Here is a 15,624-nt window from a genome sequence, read left to right on the forward strand (position 1 = left end):
AATGAAATCCCTCCTGGCTGGCTCTCCCACTCTGCCCTCCACCCCCCGAAATGTTTCTGTTTCTAATCCTGGCTTGGGCAGGAATGTGGCTACATGCCAGGGGCCAAGGAGCTATTTTGGGGCTCCTTGCCTTCCCCAGGCTTTGGCCAGTGGGTCACCCCTGGTCTTGGCTCCTGAGGGCCTCCCTTCCCAATTCTTTCACCACCCCTTCCCCACCTCCTGCCAAAAAAAAAAAAAAATGTAAAGCAGAGGGCCTGAGGGCTAAATTTAAACTGTCCCAAAGTCTGAATCTGGGCTGAGTCACCCACAAAGCTGCCCTGGCCTCCTGTCCCCCTCCCCAGGCCTCACCCCTTTCTCCTCCCCTCAACTCCAGGGCTTGGGAGGCATGTTAGCAGGTCACTCTGGACCTTACTTGGCGTCCTTTTGGGAACGGGAGGGCTCTTCATTGGCCTCTGTCACACCTGTAGCATTTCTCTGTGCTCCACCTTTTAATTGGGGGGCGGGGGAGCGGATTGAAAGGTTGAGATTCTCCACGCACCCCCCACTTCACACTGAAACGTTCAGGGGGGGCCTGGCTTGTGAGGGGTTAAGGCTGGGAGGCAGGAGGGGGCTGGCCAAGGGGTGGGGAGAAGGGGAGGCGGCCTTCACAGCCAGCAGAGAGAAGTGGCCAGGGAGGCCCAGGGGACAGCCAGGGACAGGCCGACATGCAGCCAGGGCCCCAGGGCCTGGGCAGGGGCTGCCCAGCCCTGTGACCAGAGGACCCCAAGCCCCCGGCCCGGGGAAGGGCCATGGTGCTGCCTGCTCACCATGTCAGCCGAGGTGCGGCTGAAGCGGCTCCAGCAGCTGGTGCTGGACCCTGGCTTCCTGGGGCTGGAGCCCCTGCTCGACCTTCTCCTGGGCGTCCACCAGGAGCTGGGTGCCTCCGACCTGGCCCAGGACAAGTATGTGGCCGACTTCTTGCAGTGGGGTGAGTGCCTGCCTGCATGGGCTCCCCCAGATTGGGGGGTGGGGGCAGGGCAGCGGCGAGAAGTAGAGTTGGGCACAGGGGTGACTCTTGAGGGGCAAGACAGACATGAAGAGAGCTTCCCACTCGGGGGCCCAGAGCTTGGGCCAGGGTCCTGGGGTGACATGCCCCTTCCCCTGTGCCACTCTTACTGGGCAGAGCAGGGTCAGCAGAGGTCAGGACAGCCACGACTCAGACCCCTGGCTTGGGAGAGCTGAGGTAGGCTGTGCTGAGGACAGCCTCCCATGGTCCCCCTGCACCCATCTCCCCAAGTCTAGGCTTAGGGACATGCTGGGAACCCTATCTCCTAGGTGGCCCCCACCCACCAAAATGGGCCCTATGGCCCTCCAGCCTGGTTTATCAGAGCACAGGGACTAGCATAAGGGACAGGATGGGGCAGCTGCCAGGGGTGTGGCCGACAGGCAGGTGTTAGGCGCCAGCCTCCCCAGCTGCCCCAACAGGTGCCCAGGCGCTGGCAGGGCTCAGTGACTCAGGCAGGCCCCTGGGGGACAGCCAGCTCTGCAAATGGTACCACCCAGTACCCCCTCTACCCCTAAGGGAGGAGTCCCCTCATCCATTTTGGTCCCTTCTAGTCTGCATGGGGCGGAGGCAGTCTTGACTCCCCTCCTGCTCCCCAGATCCCTTGATTCTACTGCATGACCTCCAGCCTTACGCTCCTCCCACAAAGCCCCTTCTCGCACCTGGTCTTCCCCAGAAACAGGTCGAGTCCTACAGAGGGAAGATGCTTCGACTTCAGCCTCCTGCCTTATCTGTCCCCCCATCTCCTGGCTCAGGACTCAGGCTCACTCGGGGTTCTGCCTCTGTGACACTGCCACTCTGTCCCTCCACTGGTCTGTCCCTCAGCAGCTTGCTCTTGGTCCTTAGGCTTTCTCTCTCCCTTGGCAGTTTCCTCCTTCTGCCTTCTCCTCTCCTTTCCTTGCGTCCGTCTCTTTGGGACCCAGGTCCTGCTCCCTCTGCCCCCCATTTCACAGATGGAAAGGTGGAGGCCAAGGGCCAGGCCACTCAGCCTCCGGAAGAACCTCCGCAATCCCCGCAGCCCTTAGCAACTCTCTTAGCCCCACTTTTGCAGAGGATGAAGTTTGGCCTGCAGGGTAAACTGAGACCTGAGGTGGGGGCAGAGGTCTGGCTCTCCTGTGAAGAGCACTCCTTTTGTGGCCGGAGCAGCATCCTGCTGGCCCCTCCCCTGCCGGCCTGGGCGGGGGAGGGGGGCCTGGGTTCCTGATGCCTTAAAAGGGCTCAATGTCTTGGCTCTCTCCTCCCTCCCCCACCCTGGGCCCCGGCTGGTTCTTCCCTGTCAGCCCACTCTCCCCAAACCCCATGCGCACCCCTCTCTCCCCTCCATAACTCAGTGTATCTCCCCTCATTCCTACTCTTCCCCATCTTTTTCTCCACTTTGCCCCAAGGTCCCCAGTGGCTTCCATCCCCAGGGGGGTCTAGTGCTTACTCTCTTGTGTCCCTGAGTCTCCCACCTCCATCCCCAATCCTCCACCCCCATTTGCAAACTGCCCTGTTTACCATCTCCAGCTGTAGGACCTTGGGCAAATACCTTCCCCTGTCTGAGCCTTGAGCCCCCCTCTGTAAATAAGGGACAATGATAGAGTGCTCCTCCCACGGTTGCAAGGTCTGAGAGAAAACTTGAACCCGGCCTGGAGGCCTGGAGCCCAGGATGACGGTCCACTCTGGCCTTGTCCCTTCTTCAATTCCTTCTTCCCATGCTGCCCCCCAAATTCAGTGTTCCCCAAAGAGTGGTCCAAGAGCCACCTGCCTCTGAACCTAACGGGACTGGATAAAGCTGCATGTTCGGGTCCTTTCCCCATCACCCCAAGTGGGGGTGGGGGTCTGAAGCCCAGGGAGCACTAGAACTGGGCCTGTCCTCCCTCGTTCTTCGGTCTTCCGGGGCCTCCTCCATCCTGCTCCCACAAGGGCCCTCTGGCCCAATGCCTTGTCCCTGAAAGGGGTTCCCAGGCCTCCTACCTACCTCTGTAGGAGGGCAGTTTGGCATCCCTAAAACCACACACTGTATTTATGTGAGGAGGCCCTTGGGAGGCAGTCCTAAAGGGAGGGGCAGAGAAAAGGGGAGATTGAGAGTGGGGGACAGAGAGCGGGAGGGGGAGACTGAGAAGAGAGAACGAAGGGCAGGGAGAGGGAGACTGAAGGACAGAGGGTGGGGCTTCCTCCTTGTCTCCGCTGTCAGTCCCAGTGACCCTCAGTTCTCTTCGCCTCCCCCACCCCGCTAGTGGAGCCCATCGCGGCGAGGCTTAAGGAGGCCCGGCTGCAGAGGGATGACTTCGAGATTCTGAAGGTGATCGGGCGCGGGGCGTTCAGCGAGGTAAGCCCTGAGCCACAGCGGGGAGCCTTTACTTTTTGTGCTTCGGGGAGGATCCAGGAGTTGGGGCGGGGCCTTAGAAATTGATGAATGAGTCTAGAACCTGAGGCCGGCAGGGGTGGGGCGGAGCTTAAGGCCAATGGGCGTGGCGTGGTTTGTGGGCGGGGCTTGGGCGTCCTGTCTGGGCGATCTCGGGTGTTCCTAGCCACCTCCCTCCCGTCACCCCGTTTCGGCCTTCAGGTAGCGGTGGTGAAGATGAAGCAGACGGGCCAGGTGTACGCCATGAAGATAATGAATAAGTGGGATATGCTGAAGAGAGGCGAGGTGAGGCCCGTGGCTGGACGTGCGGGGCACTGAGGATCCTCCCCGCAAACTCAACCGCTTCAGCTCCTCGGGTGCCCCGCAGGTGTCGTGCTTCCGCGAGGAGAGGGACGTGTTGGTGAACGGGGACCGGCGCTGGATCACGCAGCTGCACTTCGCCTTCCAGGATGAGAACTACCTGGTGAGCCCGGGGCGGGTGACTAGAGAGACCGACCTCCACCCCAAGGCTATGAACGAGGCGGGGGCAGGGAGAGGCTCTAAGGTAGGGGAGCTGCCTCGAAATGCCTGCGGGAGTCTGAGTGTGGTAGGAACAGGCTTCCTTTCCCGGGATGGCAGATGTTCCTCACCGTTCTTTTCCCAAGCTGACTAGGGGTGAGGGTGGGTGTGGGGCTCTATAAGGTTGCCGCCGTGGAGGGAGTCTTACCTGGAATGGGAGAGCTTTGCAGAGTCTGTGGGGGGGCCACTGGGAAGGGGGTATCTAGGGGACTCTACACCATGGGCATTAGGCGTCTGGGTTCTCTTCTTACCTCTCGAGGGGGTGTGTGTGTGTGAATCTGCCTAGTAACATCTGGAAGAATTCGGGTTTTTTTTTTGGGGGGGGGTCTCCGATTTGGACTGGAAGATCTCTCGGGCTCCCTCGGGGCTGCCGCTGCGGGATGTCTGCCCAGGAACGGGACGTCTCTGGGGGGTCTTTGTCCCGGGCTACTGGTGATAGGCACCTAGGGTGATCACCAACCCCCATGACATTCCCCCTCCCAGTACCTGGTCATGGAGTACTATGTGGGCGGGGACCTGCTGACGCTACTGAGCAAGTTTGGGGAGCGGATCCCCGCTGAGATGGCGCGCTTCTACCTGGCCGAAATTGTCATGGCCATAGATTCGGTGCACCGCCTGGGCTACGTGCACAGGTGGGCACGGCAGGGGCTGAGGGGCGGGGCCTGGGGGTGGGGCGTGGAGAGGGATAGCAAAAGTTGGACCCGGAAGGGTACCACAATGGTTGGACCCCAGAGGGGCGGGGTCTGGAGAGGGGCCTGGCTGGTTGGGGTCCACTGGAAACAGGGCCTGAAGAGTTGGGTCCAGATCTGTAGAATCCGCAGAGGAGTGGAACTCGGAGGGCGGATGCCAGAGGGCAAGGCCTGGAGGCTCGGGCATTGGAGGGTGGGGCCAGAGCCTGGCGAGACCCCCACTCCCTTCTTCCCTCTGCACAGGGACATCAAACCGGACAACATCCTCCTGGACCGCTGCGGCCACATCCGCTTGGCCGACTTTGGCTCTTGCCTCAAGTTGCGGGCTGACGGAACGGTGAGCAGTGAGCGGTTGGTTTGGTTCGCCTGCCCCTTGCCACCAGTGAGGGGTGAGGTCAGGTGCGGAGCGTGGGGGCGGGGCTGAAGCTTGAAGGCAGAGCTTGGAGGGAGGCCGGACTAGATTCGGAGGGGAATCCAGGCCTGCGCGTGGCTCTGGGTCAGAACAGGCAGGGGAAGGGGCTGAGCGCTGGGGCTTGGCTAGACGGAGGTGAAACCAGGGCTTGGAGGGGCAGGGCTGAGCCCAACTCTAGTTCTGTTGGCTCAGGTGCGGTCGCTGGTGGCTGTGGGCACCCCCGACTACTTGTCCCCCGAGATCTTGCAGGCCGTGAGCGGCGGGCCGGGGACGGGCAGCTACGGGCCTGAGTGTGACTGGTGGGCACTGGGCGTGTTCGCCTATGAAATGTTCTACGGGCAGACGCCCTTCTACGCCGACTCCACGGCCGAGACCTACGCCAAGATCATACACTACAAGGTGAGCAGGGCTCCTGGAACCCCTCCCTGATCACTGTGCACCTGCTCCCAGGCTGACATCCCTGTTTTTTCTCTCCCTCTGAACAGGAGCACCTGACTATACCGCTGGCTGACACAGGAGTCCCTGAGGAGGCTCGTGACCTCATCCAGCGACTGCTGTGTCCCCCGGAGACACGGCTGGGCCGGAATGGAGCAGGCGATTTCCAGAAACATACTTTTTTCTTTGGCCTCAACTGGGATGGTCTCCGAGAGAGCATGCCTCCCTTTACTCCAGATTTTGAGGGTGCCACTGACACGTGCAACTTCGATGTGGTGGAAGACCGGCTCACTGCCATGGTGAGCGGGGGCGGGGTAGGTACCTGTGACCCCTGCTCCCCCCTCCATAAAGTTCGGGTTAGGAGAGTGTCCCCCTACTGGGCTCCTGAAATCATTTCGTCCCCTGAACAACTGCTCTGATCCAGTGCTGGGAAGCCAGCAATGATCTAGACTCAGAGTCTGGGGCCAGGGAGCGGGGGTGTGGGGACACAGACCTATGTCCTGAGACAATGATACCCCAAAGAGATCAGGGCTGAGATGAGGGAGTGCAGAGAGAAGGGCTTCCTGGAGGAGGGCGCCATCTGAGCTGAGACCTGGAAGGATGAGAAGTGGAAGGCAGGAAAGCTCCACAGAGAAACCTCCCTCCTTCAGGCCTCTCTCTCAGCTGTTACACAAGCTGTCCCAGAGTGCTTACTCAGCCTGGGTGCCCTTGTGCTGGGCAACGCTGAGGACATACACGGACCCAGTCAGCCCCGGTCCCTCACCCACTTCCAGTCTGATACTGTGGCGAGTGCCCTAAGGAAAACAGCAGGACACAATAAGTGATGGGGGAGGCACTTTATATAGGCCCTAAGTAAGGGTGGGTTTGGGAGACACATTTAAGCCAAGACTGTGCAGGGGTGAGGGTCCAGCCCTGACAACCGGTGGTCACCTCCCATCTGATTCTCTTGTATAGGAGACGCTGTCAGACGTGCGGGAGGGCATGCCGCTGGGGGTCCACCTGCCTTTCGTGGGCTTCTCCTACTCCTGCATGGCCCTCAGGTAAGAGCCGCCCATGTGGCTTGTGAGGAGAAGCCTGGGTGCACGGGTCTCCACAGGCTCCAGGCTGCTCAGGGTTACGGTGCCCTGGCCCATCTGCGCCCAGCAGAATTGCAGGATCAGTCCTGGAACCTTACTGTTTCGGGACCAAAGGCTCTCTGGAACCCAGAGTTAAAGGGCCTTAAGATCTCAGACCATAGTACTTTGAAGTTTTAGATTCAATTGTAAAGCTTCAGAGCCATAGACTCGGCCTTCCAGAATCTTCCAACCTTCCACTTTTAGATTTCTAGTACACAGAGTTATGAGACCTCAGACTCTTAGAAAGTAAAATGTTTAAGAATTTTTAAATCAATCTTAAAAACTCATTGAATCACTCACATAACCATAGGCCTTTTTTAAAACATTAATTCTACTAATAATACATTGCTTGCACTAGTAAATTATAAAGTAAGGACAAGAAAAAGGAAGCCCATCATCAGCAATGGCCCCTGGCTCATGCGTACACACACGTATTTAACAGCACTGCGAACATGCAGTTTTGTAACCTGTTTTGTTACTGGACCATGTATTTCAAACATCGTTTATCATGAATGAACTACAGCCTGATTCTGACCCGCTGTGCATTCTCCTTACCAAGCGGTCAGGACTCAGCCCGTCCTCTGCGCTCTAAGCCAGCCTGTATGAACAGCCGCAGGTTGGTCTAGGTGCAGGTCCAGGATTCTGAGGTCCTTGAGATATAGTTCCATGAGGGCACTGCTGGATTCAGAGGGACATCCAGTTCTTTTTGAAAATATTTTATTTATGTATTTTTAGAGAGAGGAAGGGAGGAAGAAAGAGAGGGAGAGAAACAGTGATGTGTAAAACACTGATCGTTGCCTCTCGCGTGCCCACAAGTGGGGACCTGGCCCGCAACCATGCATGTGTCCTGACTGGGAATGGAATGGAACCAGTGACATTTCACTTTGTGGGATGACGCTCAACCGACTGAGCTGCAGCAGTCAGGGTGGACATCCACTTTTATTGCTATTTCGTATTTATGGATAGGGTTTGTCCCCCTCCCAGTGGCTGATGTCTAGAGTCACATTCTTGGGATTTATAACTGGTCTTATGACTGTATCTTTGGAGGTGGCCAGAGCTTGGCAGTGTTCTCCTCATTGGGTCCCCCTCACTGTCCTGAGGCCCTAAGGAGAGGGGCCTGGAAAGGTCACATGGAGAGGGAAGAGATGAGTGGACCCTAGAACATGGGTGTTTGTACCCCGAGTTCCCGCAGAAGGTGCAGAGGGCAGCTCCCGGGGGCCTGAGGCCATGCAAGGAGCAGGCCTTTTCCTTTCCAAGAGGAGGACCTGTTGCACCAACCTAGCAATTTGTTCCCTTCACTCTGTCGCCTCCCCCTCCTCAAACCATGGGGTTTTTGGGTCTGGCTGCCCCATGCCCACAGGCTAGGGAGTCCTGGCTCTCCCCCCTGGCCCTCTCCCTCTCCTCAGGGATGATGAGGTCCAGGGCCCCACACCCATGGAATTGGAGGCCGAGCCACTGCCTGAGCCACCCGTGCAAGTGTCCAGCCTTGAGCCCACGGCGTCCCCGCTGGAGGAAACGGTGAGTTGTTGGAGAAAAGGGTCAGTCAGAGACTGACCTGTGAAAGGAGGGTACTGAGGCTGAACATGTCCCAGGAGAAGGGGAGTGAAGAGTGGGGGAGGGGAGGCTGCAGAGGCTGAAGCAGATAAGACAGGGCCTTTTGATGCAGCAGGGAAGGAGGTTGCTTGGATCATTGCAGGAGCTGTGGGAATTCCAGAAAGATCTAGGGATGGGGAAGTAGAGGACAAGGGAGGATCCCAGGCCTGGAACCTATGCCCAAGTCTTGAGTGCTCTAGGAACCACAGGCAGCCCTAAGCCCAGTCCCTGTATGCAGGCTGAAGTGGCAGTTCCAGAGGCCATTCCAGCAGCTGTGGCCGAGGCTGAGGTGACCTTGCAGGAGCTCCAGGAGGCCCTGGAGGAGGAGATACTTAGCCGGCAGAGCCTGAGCCGGGAGCTGGAGGCGATCCGCACAGCCAACCAGAACTTCGCCAGGTTGGGGCCGGGGCACAGGGCCTGTCACTAGCTTTAGCAGCCTCTCTCCGAGATCCTGAAGGGCTAACAGTCCTTACCTCCCCTCAGTCAACTCCGCGAGGCGGAGGCCAGGAACCGAGACCTGGAGGCGCACATCCAGCAGCTGCAAGAGCGGACGGAAGGGCCTCAGGCAGAGGAAACAGCAGGTGAGTCCCTCATTCGCCCCCTTTCCCTAGGGCACCAGGGCAAGTGGGCCCACCAGCGTGTGTGGAAACCTGGGGGAGGGCGAGGGGCCCAGGCTGGGGCACACCGCGCCACCGCCCTCCTTCATCACTCCACGCGCCCTACGCCTCTCTCTTCTCCTTCCAGCTGTCACAGGGGTCCCCAGTCCCCGGGCCACGGATCCACCTTCCCATGTAAGACCCCTCTTCTTCCCCTGCGTCAAGCCTGCTGCCCCCCCTGCAGACCCTGTCCCCGTCTTCCCGTCCAGATTTAGGGCTTACCCTATGTCTTTGGGGTTCGAAGCAACAGAACCTGCCATTCAGCCCCACATCCACCAACCAGATCTCCCACGGTTCAGGCCTCTCACCAAATCCCGCCCGGGAGCTCCCTTGATCCCCTCCCTGACCTCGGCTCCCCTCCATCTCTTCTCTCGCCCCCGCTGAGGTGGCCCGGCTCCGATTGGGTCACCTGCCCCTTCTCTCTCCAGCTAGATGGCCCCCCGGCCGTGGCTCTGGGCCAGTGCCCACTGGTGGGGCCAGGCCCCATGCACCGCCGCCACCTGCTGCTCCCTGCCAGGGTACGTTGGCTGTTCACACTCACCCGCCACCGCCGCGCTCCCGCCTCGCTCCACTCAACTTAAAGCCTCCTTTGCTTAGCTGCGCCTCTGTGGGGCTCGCCGCTGAGGGGAGAGAGGGCGCTCTGGCAGCCGACCAGTACAGACCGCTAGAAAGTTGCCAACGATGAGTTTGGACAAGACTAGAGGCTTGCGAGCCAACCAACCACAGCTGCCGAGTAGTCGGTGGGGGGTGGAGGGCCGGGCAGGGCGAGTCCCCACAGCCAATCAGAGGCCTGTGTCTTCGGCGTTGATCCCGCCCTCTCGCCCGCAGGTCCCTAGGCCTGGCCTATCGGAGGCGCGTTCCCTGTTCCTGTTCGCCGCTGCTCTGGTTGGTACCACCGCCTTGGGCTGCACTGGGTTGGTGGCCTTCGCAGGCCGTCTCGCTCCGGTCTGGTGCCACCCAGGAGCCGCCTTCGCCCCCTGAACTTTAGAACCCCAACCTGTCCTTCAGTGGGGTCCCGCTCGAGGCTCGGCTGACCGGGGCACGGCTCAGAAGCCACTCCCACCGCCTCCCCGTTCACACTACTCCAAGCATGGGTCTCAGCCCCCGCTCCAGCCTTGTGATCCGGGCCCGCCCCCTGGCGGCCGGGGAGGGAGGAGCCGGGCCTGAGGCTGGAGCGAGGGGCTCAAGGGAGGCTCGTAACCAGGAGGGGTGCTGCTGTTGTTGGGGGTAGTCGCGGACCACTTCCTCCGGCCTGGCTGAGGCCACGACGTGGACAGGCAGAATGCAACCCAGAGAAGGCAGCAGGGTCAGTTCAGCCATCCATTCTCACCCTCCATGAACCCCACCCACATCGGCTCAGAAACCACAAATCCTTATGCATGAGGCCCCTCTCTCCCCACAACGTTCTCTGCGAGAGGAGAATGTGTAGCGTGAGCCCTGCCGCTCTCTCGGGAACCGTTAGCTTTTGCCAGCCCCGCTTTTTCGGGGCCTCCCGCACCCTCACGTGCGCTGCTCTCGGAGCCACAGCCGGCTCCGCCCGCCTCAGCGGTTTGGGTATTTATTGACCTGCCTTCCAACCCGCCGAAGGTTCCAGGACCCCAGCACCCTAATCCACGTTTTGGATGCACTGAAACCCCTACCTTCCTAGGTATTTATTGTCTTCCCCCACCTGGGACCCCCACCCCCGACCCTCGCGAATAAAAGACCCTCTTGTCTGCCCCAAGCTCTGAATTCCTCCTTGTCTGAAGTTTACGCTGCGGGAAAGTGGTTGTTCAGCGGGCCAATCAAAAAAGCGAGTGGAGGCGGCCAATGGCCTGGTGAGGAGCTAGCCGAAGCGGACGAATCGGGGGATGTGGGTAGGGCTCAGGGCGTGGCCTCAGCATCCGACCAATTGGAGAAAGCGAACAGGCAACCCCCGAAACACAGCCTGTTGTCCAGCTGTGTCCCAGCTGTGCCACCAAATCCCCGGGAAGAAGGGGGCTGGGCCGGCCACGAGCGCGTCCATCCTGCTACTAGTGCGCCTGCGCGGGCCACGCGCATCCGTTCCAGGGACTTACGCTCCAGAAAAGTTAGAGCAAACTTTCTAGTCTCTTCGCCCGCCCCTTCTCCGAGCCAGACCCGCCCCCCTGTGGAGCCGGGAATTCCGAGGGGCGGAGCGCAGGCAGAGATGGGGAGTGTGGGGGCCTTCAGAGGACCCTGGAGACGGAGGCGTGCAGAAGCTCAGTCTTGGGGCGGAGGTAGCCTCGCGCCCTTAGGCCTCCCGGACGGCCCGTTACCTTCTCCGTTGTCCCGATGGGGAAACTGAGGCCCTGAACCAGAGGCACACGCGGGGGGAGGCAAAAGAGCGGCCTGAGGCGGAGGGAAAACAAAGGGAGAATCACGGACAGACAAGGAGGGGAACGGACACACACAGACACTGGGAGAGAGACCCTACTTGGGCGCTAGGCCTGGCATTGAAGGGGAGACGCAGAGTTGTTAGGGGGAAAAGATCGGGAAGCGCCAACGGGAGGGGGGCGGCTGAGAGGGGGGACGGGCGGGGGAGGGGGTTGGGGAAAGCCCGAGGGAGGAGGAGAAGGAGGGAGGAACTTCCCAAAGTTGCAAAACATGGCTACCTTGCCTGCGGAGCAGAGCGCGGGGCCGGCGGCTGGGGGGGAGGCGGTGGCGGCGGCGGCGGAGACCGAAGAGGAGGAGGAGGAAGCGCGCCAGCTTCTGCAGACTTTGCAGGCGGCCGAGGGTGAGGCGGCGGCGGCGGCCGGGGCCGGGGCGGGCGAAGCGGCGGCGGGAGCGGAGGGCCCGGTGTCCCCGGGCGTCCCCGGGTCGCCCCTCGAGGCCGCTGCCGAGCCGTCCACGGGCCTCCGCTTCTCGCCAGAGCAGGTGGCGTGCGTCTGTGAGGCTCTGCTACAGGCGGGCCACGCCGGCCGCTTGAGCCGCTTCCTGGGCGCACTGCCCCCGGCCGAACGCCTACGTGGCAGCGACCCGGTGCTGCGCGCTCGGGCCTTGGTGGCCTTCCAGCGGGGCGAGTACGCCGAGCTCTACCGGCTCCTCGAGAGCCGCCCCTTCCCCGCCGCCCACCACGCCTTCCTGCAGGACCTCTACCTGCGCGCGCGCTACCACGAGGCCGAGCGGGCCCGCGGCCGCGCGCTGGGCGCAGTGGACAAGTACCGTCTGCGCAAGAAGTTCCCGCTGCCCAAGACCATCTGGGACGGAGAGGAGACTGTCTACTGCTTCAAGGAGCGCTCCCGCGCCGCGCTCAAGGCCTGCTATCGTGGCAACCGCTACCCCACGCCGGACGAGAAGCGCCGCCTGGCCACGCTTACAGGCCTCTCGCTCACGCAGGTCAGCAACTGGTTCAAGAACCGGCGACAGCGCGACAGGACCGGGGGCGGTGGCGGCGTGCCCTGCAAGAGGTGAGGAGACCCGGGCAGCCCAGGCCCCGCTTTCCCGGGAACGTGCTATCCACCAGCCCCCCTCTCCCGCATGCCCGCTGCTGGAGCCAGTGCAGACTCTTCAGACGCCTCCCACTCACACCCTCTGGCGCCCAACAAGCGCGGGGAATAGTGTGGATGCAACGGGCACACGCCCCAGGCCCTTTCCCCGACGCAGCTGCTCCTCTCACGGAGGATCTCTTCCCTCTGCTCCACTCAGGGCTCCGTCTTACATCCCATCTGTGTAGGTGGCTAGACTGCGGTTGGGGGGCAGTGAGAAAAGGGGGCTGCGGGGAAAGGGGGAGGGGCCTTTGTCTAACCCACCCTGTGTCGGGGTTTCCGAGCCCTTCCCTGACCGTGGCTCTTTCTCACACACCCCTGTCCCCCCTCCCGGGGCCCAAACAGCGTGGTCCCTCGTCTGTCTTTGTTGTGAAACGTGAACCTTCCCCAGCTCCGGTTTCCTTGTAATCCAAGCCCTTCCCCTCCCACCCTGCACGCAGGCCTCTCACTCCCTTCTCTGACGCCCTGGGAGGAGGGCACCGGGAACTGAGCAGGCGGCTGCCTCCTCGGTCTTCAAAGCCACTGGGCTGCTTTCAGCCTGACCCAGGAGGCTCAGGGCAGCCGGGGCGCTCAGCTTCTGGGACATGGAGGGGAGGGCCTCCTCCTTCCAGATTTGGCCAGCTTTAGTTTTAGTTTTTATGCAGTGATGTCAATGCAGGGCTTGCAGAGGATCTGTCCCTGCAGTCCTTAGGTGGTCTCAGAGAGGAGGTTTCATAACCCCCAGAAATCGTTCCCAAAAGGTTGGCTGGAGAAAGGTGGGGAGGCTCCTGTAACTCTGCAGGAATCTGGCTGGCCAGTGGGGGAACACAGCATTCAGGGCCACAACTCACAATGCTTTCTCCCGACAGTGAGTCTGATGGGAACCCCACTACTGAGGATGAGTCCAGCCGAAGTCCTGAAGACCTGGAGAGGGGGGCGGCTCCAGTGGCCACTGAGGCCCCTGCCCAGGGCTCCATATTCCTGGCTGGGGCTGCCCCTCCTGCGCCATGCCCTGCGTCTTCCTCCATCCTGGTGAACGGGAGCTTCCTGGCTGCCAGCAGCTCCCCAGCAGTGCTCCTCAATGGCAGCCCTGTCATCATCAACAGTCTGGCCCTGGGTGAAGCCTCCAGCCTGGGCCCCCTGCTGCTCACAGGGGGTGGGGGCGCCCCGCCACCACAGCCTAGTCCCCCAGGACCCAGTGAGGGCAAGACCTCCTTGGTCCTGGACCCTCAGACCGGGGAGGTTCGACTGGAGGAGGCTCAGCCTGAGGCCCCAGAAACCAAGGGGACCCAGGCGGCTGCTTTAGGGCCACCTGGAGAGGAGGTGCCCGGGCCTCTGCCCCAAGTGGTGCCTGGCCCCCCACCGGCTGCCACCTTCCCTCTGCCCCCAGGACCAGTGCCATCAGTGGCTGCTCCCCAAGTGGTGCCACTCTCCCCACCCCCTGGGTACCCCGCAGGCCTGGGCCCCACCTCCCCACTGTTGAACCTGCCCCAGGTGGTGCCCACCTCGCAGGTGGTAACCCTGCCACAGGCTGTGGGGCCACTTCAGCTGTTGGCAGCTGGGCCAGGCAGCCCAGTGAAGGTGGCAGCTGCAGCAGGCCCTACTAATGTGCACCTGATAAACTCCGGGGTGGGCGTGACCACCCTGCAGCTACCTTCGGCCACTGCCCCAGGTACTCCCTTCTGCCTCTCTTTGGCCTGGGTGGGGGGTGGCTATCTCAGGGAGGGAGGGTGCTGTCAGTGGCCTTGGGGATGGGGGATAGGTCATCCCTGGTAGATCCTAGAACCGCCTCCACCCCCCTCATGCCAGGTAGTGCGAGGGCTCAAGCCATCCAGACTTGGTCCGGCTCTGAAGGGGCTCTGTTTGCCTCTGGCTAATCTTCCTCCTGCCCTCCAGCAGCGTAATTGCCACCTCTAACCCTGTTCCTCGCCATCTTCTCTCCCCACAGGAAACTTCCTCCTGGCCAACCCTGTGTCCGGCAGCCCCATCGTGACAGGTGTGGCTGTGCAGCAGGGCAAGATCATCCTCACTGCCACCTTTCCCACCAGCATGCTGGTCTCCCAGGTCCTGCCGCCTGCCCCGAGCCTGGCCTTGCCCCTGAAGCCAGACACGGCCATCTCAGTGCCCGAAGGAGCCCTCCCTGTGGCCCCCAGCCCCGCTCTCCCGGAGGCCCACGCCCTAGGCACACTCTCGTCACAGCAGCTGCCGCAGCCACCACCTGCCCCTGCCGCCGCCACCATTGCTGCCAGCCTGCCCTTCTCCCCAGACTCATCCTGCCTCCTGGCCGGCTTCCCAGCACCCCCACCGGAGGGCCTCATGCTGTCCCCTGCAGCCGTGCCCATCTGGCCATCGGGACTGGAACTGAGCACAGGCACAGAGGGGCTGCTGGAAGCCGAGAAGGGGCTGGGGACGCAGGCCCCCCACACTGCGCTAAGGCTCCCAGACCCCGACCCTGAGGGGCTGCTCCTGGGGGCCACGGCAGGGGGCGAGGTTGACGAGGGGCTGGAAGCTGAGACCAAGGTCCTGACCCAGCTACAGTCGGTGCCTGTGGAAGAGCCCTTGGAACTGTGACCCTGCCGGGCCTCATCGCCTCTCCTGACAGTGGTGCTTGAGATCCAGGACAGCTGGGAGGACGGAAGCTTCAGAAGCAGCTGTTGCTCTGAGGATTCCACACACACTCTGCTCCAGCCCTGGCTGCTTAGCCTCTCCAAGCCCTGGATGTGCCGGGGCAGGGGCTCTCCCCTGTCCACTCCCTGTCCAGGGCACAGTCCCTCTGCATGGGAAGCCTCTTCTGTTACAGCCCTCTCCTTGCTCTGCCCCCATATATGTGGGCAGATCTGGGGGTCCTGACTCAGGAGCTATGCCCCCCGGGACCTGGTACGAGTTGTGAGCTGAAAACCTTGCCAAGTGGCTGGATTTCCAAATCCCTTGAGCCCTCTCCCTATCACTCCCTAAAACACTATTAATAGCTCCACTGACATCCAGTGTGCTTCGAACTGCTTGGAACCCAAGGGTGGAGAGGATGGGCGGGCAGCCCTGTTCCCAGGGGCTGACAGAGCCTCCCACTGGGCCCATCCTGCTGAAACATGATGCAGGTGTGGGGAGGCCTGGGTGACGGTCCCTGATTAGAAGCCCCTGGACTACAGCCCTCATTATCACGTCCAGCCCTAGACCAAAGATCCCCACACCCACAGGGCAACCTTGAACCCTGTGTCTAGTTTGTATCCTAAATTTTTATTTTTCTAGAACATGTTAAGCCTCCATTTCAATTAAAGTTAACAGACAACTAAAACCTCCAGGAGTGTGGGTTATT

The 15,624-nt window shown here is 61.3% G+C and overlaps 2 protein-coding genes across 8 annotated transcripts; both read left to right on the top strand.

Moving 5' to 3' along the window:
• The first annotated feature begins 638 nt into the window (after positions 1-638).
• DMPK (DM1 protein kinase) lies at positions 639-10,570 on the top strand. 7 transcript variants are annotated; one of them, XM_090260822.1, is made up of 15 exons: positions 639-967; positions 3,262-3,353; positions 3,591-3,674; positions 3,757-3,852; positions 4,431-4,579; positions 4,880-4,973; positions 5,241-5,447; positions 5,534-5,797; positions 6,438-6,523; positions 8,005-8,116; positions 8,430-8,587; positions 8,675-8,772; positions 8,936-8,982; positions 9,276-9,365; positions 9,676-10,570. In XM_090260822.1, exons 1-15 carry the CDS (start codon positions 808-810, stop codon positions 9,826-9,828), a joined length of 1,890 nt encoding a protein of 629 aa, XP_090116948.1. In that variant the 5' UTR covers positions 639-807; the 3' UTR covers positions 9,829-10,570. The 7 variants fall into 7 exon arrangements, with proteins under 7 accessions (XP_090116948.1, XP_090116947.1, XP_090116950.1 ...); XM_090260821.1 differs by having other exon boundaries at positions 9,280-9,365; XM_090260824.1 differs by having other exon boundaries at positions 5,534-5,782.
• Positions 10,571-11,427: 857 nt separating this feature from the next.
• SIX5 (SIX homeobox 5) lies at positions 11,428-15,603 on the top strand. Its single transcript, XM_090260820.1, has 3 exons — positions 11,428-12,254; positions 13,181-13,983; positions 14,260-15,603. Exons 1-3 carry the CDS (start codon positions 11,452-11,454, stop codon positions 14,880-14,882), a joined length of 2,229 nt encoding a protein of 742 aa, XP_090116946.1. The 5' UTR covers positions 11,428-11,451; the 3' UTR covers positions 14,883-15,603.
• Positions 15,604-15,624: the final 21 nt, after the last annotated feature.

This window comes from Furipterus horrens, unplaced genomic scaffold (assembly GCF_987537825.1).
Source record: "Furipterus horrens unplaced genomic scaffold, mFurHor1.1.pri manual_scaffold_13, whole genome shotgun sequence".
Lineage (NCBI taxonomy): Eukaryota > Metazoa > Chordata > Mammalia > Chiroptera > Furipteridae > Furipterus > Furipterus horrens.

Bases quoted from the DNA above. Each gene is read 5' to 3' on its own strand.
- SIX5 (XM_090260820.1), top strand. From the start codon at position 11,452: ATGGCTACCTTGCCTGCGGAGCAGAGCGCGGGGCCGGCGGCTGGGGGG. The intron at 12,255-13,180 runs GTGAGGAGACCC...TTCTCCCGACAG, and splicing joins GGCGGCGTGCCCTGCAAGAG to TGAGTCTGATGGGAACCCCA. The intron at 13,984-14,259 runs GTACTCCCTTCT...CTCTCCCCACAG, and splicing joins ACCTTCGGCCACTGCCCCAG to GAAACTTCCTCCTGGCCAAC.
- DMPK (XM_090260821.1), top strand. From the start codon at position 808: ATGTCAGCCGAGGTGCGGCTGAAGCGGCTCCAGCAGCTGGTGCTGGAC. The intron at 6,524-8,004 runs GTAAGAGCCGCC...CCCTCTCCTCAG, and splicing joins TACTCCTGCATGGCCCTCAG to GGATGATGAGGTCCAGGGCC. The intron at 8,983-9,279 runs GTAAGACCCCTC...CTCTCCAGCTAG, and splicing joins CCACGGATCCACCTTCCCAT to ATGGCCCCCCGGCCGTGGCT.